This window comes from Pteronotus mesoamericanus, unplaced genomic scaffold (assembly GCF_021234165.1).
Source record: "Pteronotus mesoamericanus isolate MK-2021 breed Mesoamerican mustached bat unplaced genomic scaffold, CSHL_Meso_final contig_74, whole genome shotgun sequence".
NCBI classification, from domain to species: Eukaryota; Metazoa; Chordata; class Mammalia; order Chiroptera; family Mormoopidae; genus Pteronotus; species Pteronotus mesoamericanus.
This window is the reverse complement of record NW_026555247.1, coordinates 6340649-6352825: the sequence shown is the minus strand read 5'-3', so window position 1 is coordinate 6352825 and position 12177 is coordinate 6340649. Positions and strand designations below refer to the sequence as shown.

Sequence of the window (12177 nt, the reverse complement as noted above, 5' to 3'; positions counted from 1 at the left end):
TTGCATATGTGCAGAATATTAGATTATTCCACCACTGAACGCATAGCAGCAAATTCAAACCACCAGACCGTCTGTCACATAAACAAAAATAGTAACTATAAAGAAACATTGTTTATTATAGGTAGTTCAAGGTCCTAAATAACACAAAAAAGTCCAACCATTGTTAATATAACGATAATGGTTTGTGCAACACCAATGTAACCTGGCAGCCAAGGAAAGTGGACTGGAATGCACATGCAATGACACTCAGCGGGGGAGGCAGACACTGTTGAGTGAGCAAGTATACTGTGTGGCTGTCACATTCAAAATGACAGAGCAAGTACAGCAACGAATCTGCATGAAATTTTGCATTAAACTTGAACATTCCTCTATTGAGACTATTCAAATGATTCAGAAGGCTGTAACTATGGGCACCTTGGTGATTGACAGCTTCATCACAACAACGTGCCTGCTCATGCATCATTCCTTGTGCAGAATTTTTTGGCAAAACATCAAATCATCCAAGTGACTCAGTCCCCCTACAGCCCAGATTTGGTGCCCTGTGACTTTTGGCTTTTCCCAAAACTAAAATCATCTTTGAAAGGGAAGAGATTTCAGACCATCGATGAGATTCAGGAAAATATCACAGGGCAGCTGATGGCAACTGGGAGAACTGTGTGAGGTTCCAAGGTGCCTACTTTGAAGGGGACTGAGGCATCACTGTCCTATGTACAATGTTTCTTTTATCTTGTATCTTCTTTAATGAATAACTGTATTTGTCATAGTACATGGCTGGGCTGGATACTTTCAGGACAGACCTTGACAAAGGAATGCAGGAAAATCCTGAAGTCTCTTCTAATGTAGGGTGTTAAACTCATAGGAATGGAAAAGAAAGAAGTTTGTATGTGGAGGAGAAGTAAGTAATAGGCATTATCTTGGGAATATAGTATCAGAAAGAAGAGTCCCTACACTGTCTGGAAACGAAGACTATGCAGGAGAGAAAAGAGAATGGTAGGAATAAGAAAACAGGAATAGAACACACTGGCCAGTGTGGCTCACTTGGTTGGAGTGTCATCCCATAAACTGAAAGGCTGTGGGTTCGATTCCAGGTTAGATTACATGCCTATATAGCGGGTTCAGTCTCCCATTAGGGGGCATATGAGAGGCAACTGATTGATGTTTCTTTCCCTTTCTCTCCCTCCCACTGTTTCTAAAAAAGTCAATATGCATGTCCTTAGGTCAAAATTTTAAAAAAAGGAATACAATTGAGAAGTAGTTCCCAGTAGCTACTCAGAAGCAAAAATGGAATTAAACCATCAAATATTTTTGAATTAGTACATTGCTACTATGAAGCTCATTCCACATCAAACACGAAATCAACAAATAAACACCATTTAAAGGGTAAACTGATGTGACTGCTGTAATTAGTGGGCGGGGGGGAGCATACAAGAGTATATCCTTAATTTCACAAAGTATTCACCCAAAGTTGACATAAAATAGGGAAAAAAGATCTCTATCAGTCCCAGAACTGGTTATACATTAAAACCAATGTACTTTCTATATAGAGGAAATAATCAATTTTCACTCAAGAGGATCGAAGAACCAGACTCACCGATCTTCTAAAACTTTAATGGTTTCGTGAAGAACTTTCTGTTGCTCTCTCAGCTGTTGATTTTTGGTGAAGAATTCTTCAAGTCTTTGTGCATCTCTAAAAGTCAAGAAAAGTTTTTAAGAAAAAGTAGTCTAACAGGATAATTCTATAATAAAAACTCCAATGGATGGTCTCACCATTTACATATATCATGAATTTGCTGTACCAAAACAAACTACTTAAAAGGTGAGGTTTGAGTAACTTTTTAATCTGAGTTTAAATTATACTAGAATTTGTTCTGCAGTATTGTTTTGTACAACAGAAGTGTTATGTCTAAGTATCAGGCATTCATTATACAATGCTGGAACAAGATGAAGGAGTGGATTGTGATGCCACCATTGACTCAACATTGTCAAAACTGCCAAAAAAATGGACACTTATTGAAAAAACAAAATAAAAAAAATTTGTCTACATTTGTTAATGTAATTAACAGGTATCTCTACTCATTTCATCTCTATTTGTGTCATGGGGGATTCATACTTTCTATTTTATTTATTTCTGTGTTGTTTAAACTTCTCCCAGATATTATTTTTAAGCCTGGGCTTACAGTGGAGCAGAAGTACACAAACCCTAGATCCTGATGCCTAGGTTTGAATCTTAGCTCTGTCATTTACCAGCTGTGTGACCTGGTGCAAGTAACCTACACCCTCTGTACCTCAAAAGATGTGGATATATTAGTATTTTCCACATAAGGCATTTGAAAGGACTAAGTACTAATGCATATACAGCATGCAGAACAGTGCTGGTACACAGTATGTCCTATTTAAGGTGTTTATCATTTGATTTTGTAGTTAGGAAAGAACAAAGACATCTAAAATTTTCTTCTAGTAGATTACCTAGTTACTTCCCAAGGTTCTGTAATATTTTACCCTTCCATTACTATAGTTTAAAATATCATATTATATAAAGTATGCATGTATTTTAATTCTAAGAAACCCCATTAGAAATTTAATTGGGATTGTCTGTGTGGTCTTAAAGCTGAAAATAAAGGATAATACTGTGGCTTAAACATCTTCGCTCAGCCCCCTCAAGGGTCTAAAATACCAAATAAGAATGACAAACCAGTCTGCCATCCAACCAGTCTGCCATAAAGAATAGATGTCCAAATGATTGTGTCAAAATGACTAAAATGTAGAATGTAATATTATTGGCAGCAAAGCAGATAAGTAAACATCTCAAAGTAAAACAGCACAAAGTTATAATGTCAGATACCCAATATACAGGAATATTTCTCAAATATTGGTTGAATAGTTGATATTGAATAAAAAACCAATATATCTAAAAGTGGCAGCCTCCTGTTAGATAACGAAAATAGTTCTAATAGCATATTGAGACACCTGAAATTGAAAATAGATAGTAATAGATAGCTGAAACTTGTTAATTTAGCTGTCTCATTTAATAATAAAAATTTTACAGAACTTCTACAACATGTATTTAATTTATAAGCAGCACTAGGCTTTCACTGGCCCTATTTTGGGAGTAGTCAACAAGTAAATATTCAATAGTCAACATTTCTACACGTTTAACTTTATAAATGAATTTGTGTTAAAGAGAAGCTTTAGCCATTTGCAAAGACAACTATCATCAAAACACAGGTCTGAAACAATACAGTAGTGAACAAATGGAGTATAGTTATTAATTTGTTTTCTAACTGCTTCTTCCAGGTGGGGGAATCCCTAAGGACTGTAATATCTTACAAATACAGTTATTATAACAATATGGAGATAAGACATCCTGACTGTTACTGCCCCCAACTATCTATTATAAAAGATCTGGGAAAGGGGGATTATGATAATAGAGGAAAACCCAAGTTCCTGGTCCCACAATGCAAAGACCTAACTTACTATCATATAAAGTATCCCTTTAATTCTCTGATTAGTCAGAGAATTTAGTTATCTGTGCTGCCCAAGCTACCTGAGGTACATATGTACAGATTAATTGCAATATATATTAAAAGGTTGCTAAGAAGATCAAGTGACTCTGTAAGCTATATGGTGAAGTAAAGTATTATCGAATTACTGAATAATCAGCTGTGTTTCCATTTTTTAAAATTCAGACATGTTATAAATGATTTTTAGGAAATACTTAACAGTCATTTACAAATTTAAGAAGGTTTTTCAAGTGGTTGTTTGGTTAGAGGTGTGTAAAAATACATTTTGTATAAAAAGTCTCAGTTATAAAATATGCATTTGTTATAAGTACCTCTAGATCGCTTCTAATTATGTCTAATCATTCAATCTGCAGAGAAATGATTTTTATTATAGCTTACAGAAATACTACTCTATAGATAAAAATCTGTCATTTAAAGTAACATTTTAGAAAATAAAATTACTAGGCCTATATGAAGGATCCATTTTAATAAAACTAAATTCCTTCAAAAACTTAGTGGACATAGTTTAAAAATGTATAATCAAATAGCAAACCATAATTTCTGTGTTTGTCATACTGCTTCTTAAAAGTGACCAACATTTTGACTCTGAAAGATGCCATTCTCATCAATAGCTGTTAATCCAGCATCTGTAAGATCGTTACCTTCAACACTGAACCAAGGCACAATATAAAGAACTCATTATCTATTAATCAACTTTGAAACATTACACTTTTGGAATTAAAAAAGGGTCAGAGAAAACAGAGACCAAAGGGATGGTTACCAGAAGGGGGTGGGGGAGAAGGGTGAAAAGAGGAAGGGGAATATAGTCAATAATATTGTGACAAATTTACATGGTGACAGATGATTACTAGATTAGTGGGGTGATCACACTGTAAGGTATAAAAATGTCGAGTCACTATATATCACTGTAACTAATATAACCAATATCCAATGGTACACCAAACTATACTTAAATAAAAAACAGAACACTACAAAGCAAAGAAAAGAAAAAAAAAAAAAAGGTCAGAGTAAACAAGAATTCCTATATACCTGAAAGGAGAGACTTGTAAAGTAACTCCAACAAAGAGTAATTAGCCATTTAGTTTAGTATATGTTAAATCACCATACCAAGTCTTTGATAGTACTCATCTTCTGATTAACAATGCTAGTAGAAACCATCTCTAGATGGAGTATAAATAACAATGAAGAGGAAAACGATAGAATAAGTATATTTCATAATTTTTAATGTCAAACCACTCAAGTGAAATATTTTTATTACGGAAGAAAATCCTATTTACTTTTAAATGAAACAAAGATATTTCCTTCTTGATTTCAAGTAGATATTAAAAGAGAAATTTTACTTATTAACCAAGAAAACAATGTATTTTCCTTATGCAACTAATGAAGTTCATTATATTTATTTTTAGAATAATTTTTATTATAGGGTGAATTTATACAGTTTTCTGTAACTATTCAGGTAAGTCTAATATACATATACATAAAGTAAAATCATCAATATTAATTGAAGCGTATTAAAAAGCTGAAAAGGTTTTGAAACCCCTATTGCTCACAGAAAACAAAATCTGTGCAAAAAAAAAAAAAGAGGCTATTATTTTCTGACTCACAGGAATAGAACTAGTCTAACTGTAGTTACATTTTTGGTTGCTTATCCAACATTCATTTCCTTCTTATTCTTTGCGAAAAGAATAGTGATTTTCTCCAATATCCAGCAGCTACTTAGAGAAAAGGTTAATCTTCTCTCCAGACTCAAGGTATAAATCTTAAAATTTTTTTTAATGTTTCACCTTAAAATAACTTCAGGCTTACAAATAAGTTATAAATATAAATATAGTTATAAATATAAATATAAGTTATAAATATAGAACAACGAATACCGCTACACCTATCATCCAGCTAGTCAAAATGTTAATATCATTATCCATAATTATCAAAATCAAAAAATTAACATTGATACAATACTATTAACTAATCTGTAGGCCTTATTCAAATTTTGTCAATTGTTTCTCTAATATGAAATTTCTGCTCCAGGATCTAATTTAGAATCCTACATTGTATTTAATGTCATGTCTCCTACAATCTGGGACAGTCTCTCCATTTTTCTTTGTCTTTCACATTCTTGACACTTTTGAAAAGGACTGGCCAGTTTTGTTGATTGTCCCTCAACTTGCGTTTGTCTCATGTTTCCCATGATAAAATCTGGCCTGTGTATTTTTGGTTAGAAATACAACAGAAGTAATGTGCTCTTCTTGGTGAATTTTATCAGGAGGTACAGGAGGTTGACATATCTGATTACTAGCGATGTTAACTGTGAACATTTGATTGAGATAAGTCCACCTGGTTCCTCCACAATAATATTACAACTTTCCCTTTGCAAACTATTAAGCGTCTTGTGGGACATAAACTTTGAGTAATTTGCAAAATTTACAATTATTGTTTTTCATCATACTTATACTAGTTTTAACCTCAGTAGTGATTCTTGTCTTCAACAATTATTGCTGTCATTTTTGCCAAATGGTGCTTTTCTATTTATAACATTGCTTCTACATTTAGTAATTAGAATTCTAAAAAAAGAACTTTCCATTTATTCCATGGGTAGAATAATCCATTATTATCATTATTTCACTGTTCAGGTTGTCCTAGATTTTGCCATTAGGAGGTTTTTTAAGTTCTCTTCTAATTTTTGCAACATACCCTCATTACTTCTTTAACATTGCCTTATTTTCTGGCACTACAAGATGTTCCAGCTTATGCTGTACTTTGCATACCCTGAAGTCCTGACATCAGCCAATTCTCAAAAAAACCCTTAATTTCTTTTACTTGAGAATCCTGTTTAGAAATCAAGCCCTGACTGGTGTGGCTCAGTGGTTTGAGCACTGGCCTGCGAACCAAAGAGTTGTCAGTTTGATTCTCAGTCAGGGCACGTGCTTGGGTTGCAGGCCAGGTCCCCAGCAGGGGCTGTGCAAGAGGCAACCATACATTTTTGTTTCTCTACTTCTCTTTCTCCCTCCCTTCCTCCCTATCTAAAAATAAAATAAATAAAAATCTTTAAAAAAAGAAATTGAGCTCTGGGCCTCCACTGTGCTCATTACTGCTAGAAATCACTGTTTTTCTAGGCCCTCTCAGTGGATCAAGCCGAGAATATACATGAATGTCCTCACACACACACAAACACATACCTATATGAATTCATCTATAATATTTAAAACCATGAATTCATACTATTAACTACAGTTCCTAACCAGCAGCACAGGGTTCATTCTAGCATTCTCCTTTTTCTTATTGTAACTTCTTTCTCCTGACAGTGAAAAACGTGGCTCTCATTATCAATAGTGTATTTATTTATTTGCTCAATCGCAGAATACATATAAAGTACAGTCAGAATCTTTATTAGTCTGAGCAAATCATTTTAATTTCCTTTGCCAGGTATGGTTTAGGAATGAGCACACAATCATCATCAATGAGTCAGAGTAAGTCTGCTGGGGGCTGCTCCTGGCAAACTTTTATAATTAGTAAAAAGCGACACACAGAGGTTCTGCAAGTGATAACTGGAATGATGATGGCCATCTTGACATTTTACAGTGAGTGAAGGCCAACAGCACAAGTCAGAGCACTAAAGATGACAGAGAAGAGAAAAGACAGAAATAACCCAAGTCTTGACGATTTTTGAGTCACTATTAACCAGTCCTAGAAACTCCTTACTTTGGGACTACTATGTGAAAGAGTATGTTTTCCTAACTGAAAACGTCACTTCTGGTGCTTTTTTTCCCCCCACAGTAACAAATTATCCTAACAAGATACATATCCTAAATGTACTACTCAGAAATAATTTACTTAATTTCCTATATAAGTAAAGAAACATCCCTCTCTGTGTAAACTAACCACAGCTATACCACAGAAACAGAGAAATGGATTATTCTGTGAGTAAGGATGTTTAAAAAATCTTTAACGTAGGAACATATATATACATTCAAAAATGCAAAACATTTAAAAGTGTCACTAATCAAGAAGAATCATAATTATTCTTCAAAACTAAAAAATGTATGATATATTTCTATAAGTCATTTTCCAATATGACTTTCTAGGTGTAAAGAAAAACTGCAATTTTCATCTTCAGATTATAATGGAAAAAAACATCTAGGTGTGTTTGATGGGTTCTTGGTAAATTCTAGCTTTTGAAAGCTTTAGAAATATGAAGTAACTGAGACCCCTTGATACATACCATAAAGCAAATGCAGTATTAGTCACAATGACATTAATTTTTGTTATAAGTAATAATATTCTACTATGTGCTCTGTTTCAGATTCCTGAATGTGGAAGCTCTAAAGAATCAAGAGTAAAAATCTGCTCCTGACTAAAATAATCAGATCTGATTCTGGACTTAACAACCAAAGCAGTTCAGAACCCCTGGTAATTTTGAATGAACTAAAGGGACCTAAAATATTTAGTTCCCATTTCTTATATGAGCTTAGAAATCCCAGAATCATTCTGCCCTCATTCTTGTAGTATCTTAAATTCCAGGTGTTAATCGTAGTTGAGAAAAGAATGCTGTTGACAAATCAAAATATGTTTACAGGTCAGTTTCCATCTTAATAAATACTTCATGAAAAAAGATTAACTATATTAAAATATAAATATATGCAAATATTAAGTCAGACTACACTCAAAATTAAGTTATTTTTACTTTAGAAGTTTGAAAAACTTTCCGTCAACTAGCCACATTAAGCAAAGCTAATTTTCTTATAAATAAAACATTGAGGTCAAATAGGACTTTAGTATAAATTACTTTATAAATAAGACATTACAGTCAGTCATATATTGATACTTACAAAATTCGTTCCTTTTTCAGTTTGGTTATTTTCACTTGTAAACCTGAAAAATAAAAAGGAAAAAAATCATACTATCTTATGTACACATTTTACCATTTCTAAAGCAGTTAATCTAAATCTCTTTATGAGCTTAATGCTACACCCTCAAGTCACTTGAGACTGGCCTCTGAATAATGAGCCAGGTCCTGTTAGTTTGAAGAGAGTTATTTCCCTTACTTATATACCCTAAGATCACAAGATGTATATCTGTAACGTTATTGTTTTTACTCCACTATATGACAGACAACTAGAGTGAAATTTTCTCAACCTAAAGTGAGTTACTTCCTTTCTAATAGCAGGAGTAAGCATATAATTAGATGTTAGCATAAATGAAGGTCTAGGTTCTGACACAGTCTATATATTGGCTAACAGCAATAGTGCTTATGTAGGCTCAAGTCTCCTGGGATTAAAATAGATTGTGGCAGGAAGTCCTGGGCTAGAAGCAAAATTGCTTGTGGAAAGTACTTAACAAAGGGCACTAGTATTTTTATCTCTGGATATGTTATGTGTATTTTTAATTTTAATTGAGTCTGATACAAAACACAAGAGAAGACCAATGCCTATGGAACTTGGGTAGTTATTGTGAAGGATGCAGGCAGATGGCATTGAAACAGCAAGAAAGATAGAGACAAAAATAAAGTGACATTTCAAATTTTCAGAAATAATTAAAAGGAGAAAAACAGCCATTAAACAAACATGAAAATATATCCAATATTTTCAAAATATATCACTAGCAACTAACCCAAACTGAAAGAAATTACTTAGCAAAATTTTAATACCCAATATTGATAAAAGCATTGTAAAACTATACTCCCATACTTTGCTGGAGATATGATAAATTGACACAATTGTTCTGGAAAACAATCTAGCAGTAAGTTACAGGACTCTTTGTTTTTTTAAAAATATCTCACATCTTGGATTCTAACCTAGGAATATAATCCGAACTATGAATTCATAGTCATAAAGAACAGTAAACAATTTATAGCAATATAAAATGCTTAATTGTGACATGTTTAAGTGAAATACGATATAAACTCTTGATAGACTAATATATAACTATTAAAACCATTAAATAAAAAATATTAAGCCTATTTAGCAACACAACTGTTTGGTTTTCTCTATGCTATTTTCTGCAAAGTGATTATCATAAAGGGTGGGAAAGCTTCTGTGTGTACTTTCTCTGATACCTAAAGCAAATTTTTTTACTATCTTATAATTTTCCCAGTTGTGGTAAACAGGTGGCCTGGAAGCAGATCCCCCGCCTGCTGGGCACGATGGTGACAGGAAGACATTACACTAAGCGTGTACAAAGTTAGTGAGACAATGGATGGGAGGGAAAAGCCCTCATATCCCCTTCTGGTTCCTAATTGGTGACGGCAGGCACATGCTCCATGGAGGTCAGAATGGCAATGGGGGCGGGGGGTGGGAGAGTGGGGGCAGGTAGGCGGGGCACTGTATGGAAGGAAACTGTCAGTCTAGCCTGGGGAAAAGAAGGGATTGATTGGGGGCCAGACCCTCCTGAGCACACAGAAGTTTGGGCTAAGAAAAACATCTGCTCTGGCCCACACCCGAAACTAATATAAACTCAGGGAAAGGAAGGGATGGGCTCTGGCTCTCATGCCCAGCTTGGGAATGTACTGGCTGCTGCATTTGTGGGAACTTCTGGCCCCACACATGGGCTCCAAGGAGGAGCCTGAAGCCAGACAGCTGCTGGGAACAAGCTAAGCCATCAGGATTATTGTGCAGCAGCCACCTGTGGTTCCCAAAGGACAGCATTTCAAATGAGCAGAAACTGTGGATGCTTCCTTTGGTTTTGGCCTGGCTGAAGGTAGCTGGGTTTTCCTCTGGGTTTCCTGAGTGGATGGGCTTTTGAGACAAGAATATGCCATTCTCCCAGACTGTGCAGCATTTGAATTAAGACCTCTTCCTTTCTCACCAACCTCTGCCTCCAGAATTTGCCTATTGGTGGCAGCGGGCAGCCAAACCCCCACTTTGGTTCAAGAACAGTGGATATTTTATTTACTTTTTAAAAATAATGCTTAGAAAGTTTAAAAATTCTGTGTCTATCCAAGAATTCATCTTACTTAGGGCAGTTAGTCCCCAATAAATAGTTGTTAGCTGACTGATTTCTAAAAAAATAAAAAATTATTACTTGTCTTATGGATTCTAGAAAGTTATACAGTTAGAAAAGTTTTCCATATAATGTATATAGAAACATTAACAAATTTGTCATGTTTAAGAATGAGATTTTTCATTATCTGTTTAATTTAGGACAATTTCTAAACAACATAATTTAAGACAAATAAGTTTTAAAAATAAACCTATATATTTTGCTACCATCTCCCCTTCAAAAGTGCTGACCAGGGATGAAGTTAAAAGTCACATAGATACTGATAGGGAAGTCACCTTTTCTTATTGTCCCAAGTGATAATAATTTAATGTCAGGAAATCCAGATACTATAAAAAAAAAAATGACAGCCCTGGAGAATTTTTTTGCATTACATTTTTGCCCTAAATATCAAATCTCACCTCTATGAAATATCCAACTGCTATGATACATTTTACAGTCACTTCTATGGCCCATAATTTTACTAAATAAAATACTGAGAAAACCTTATGAATAAACCTATAATCAAACATTCGTAGCAACTTTATTCATAATAGTCAAATACCAGAACATCCCAAATATCCTTGAATGTGTGAATTGTTTAAAACAAGCAAACAAACCAAAAACAGTGGTGCATCCTTGTACTATTCAGTAATAAATAGGAATGAAGTATTGATATGTGCAACTACTTGGATGGATCACAAAGAAATTATGCTGAGTTAAAAAAAAAACCCATCTCAAAGGCTACATCCTATGTTATTCTACTTATATGATATTCTTGAAAAAACAAAATGATAGAGATTGAGAACAGAGATTACCAGGTGGTAGAAGTTGGAGGTGTAATAGGAAGATGGCCGGGGACTTAAAAGGGTGGCATGACAGATCCTTGGTAGTAGTCACAGGAATCTACATATATGATTAAACTGCACTGTACTAAACATACACATATAAGTCCACATAAAACTGATGGAATCTAAGTAAGGTTGGCAGATATATCAATGTCAATTTATTGGTTGTGATATTGTACTATAGTTATACAAGACGCTAACATTTGAGAAACTGGGCACTGGGCAAAGGGTATAAAATACACCTTTGTATTGTTTCTTACAATTACATGGTAACTCTATAAAAAGCTAAAAAATTATGAAAAATAATTGTCCTAAGAGAGTTGGAAAACTGATAAATTTAAAACATAATAAAGGGAAAACAATTTTAAGAACATTAAAAATAAAAACTGGTGTGGTCTTTGATGTTTTTATTTTTAAAAAATCTTTTCCATCTATCAGTCATGTTTTTAACTTGAGAAGTTTCTTTTTCAGGTAATGAGGAAAAACTCTTGAGACCTTGGACGTACTTAGTATAACATCAAATCATTCCTGAAGAATTAAGAAAAGGACTTGTAACCCTACTAGGCCAAAAACTATAGTCAGCAGTTTTCTACTCTGTTCTCCTCTTCCCAAATTGTATGGAAATTTACTTTTTGAAAGATGTTCCTGTTTTTACGCCAATTCAGAAGAACCTATGCACCCCAATGTTCATAGCAGCCCAATTTTCAATAGCCAAGTGTTGGAAGCAGCCTAAATGCCCATCAGTAGATGACTGGATCAAAAAATATGGTACATTTACACAATGGAATCCTACACATCAGAAAGAAAAAAAGAACTAATACACTTCGCGACAGCAT

General features: G+C 34.1%; 1 protein-coding gene across 2 annotated transcripts in view; it reads right to left on the bottom strand.

Annotated features, from left to right (window-relative positions):
* RBBP8 (RB binding protein 8, endonuclease) overlaps window positions 1-12177 on the bottom strand; it is a 77128-nt gene that overhangs the window by 54081 nt on the left and 10870 nt on the right. For both annotated transcript variants that reach the window (XM_054583832.1, XM_054583833.1), the window contains exons 2-3: window positions 8348-8390; window positions 1592-1687 (exon numbers count right to left, since the gene is read on the bottom strand). In XM_054583832.1, the coding sequence (XP_054439807.1) occupies window positions 1592-1687; window positions 8348-8390 (139 nt within the window). The remainder of the gene's footprint in view (window positions 1-1591; window positions 1688-8347; window positions 8391-12177) is intronic.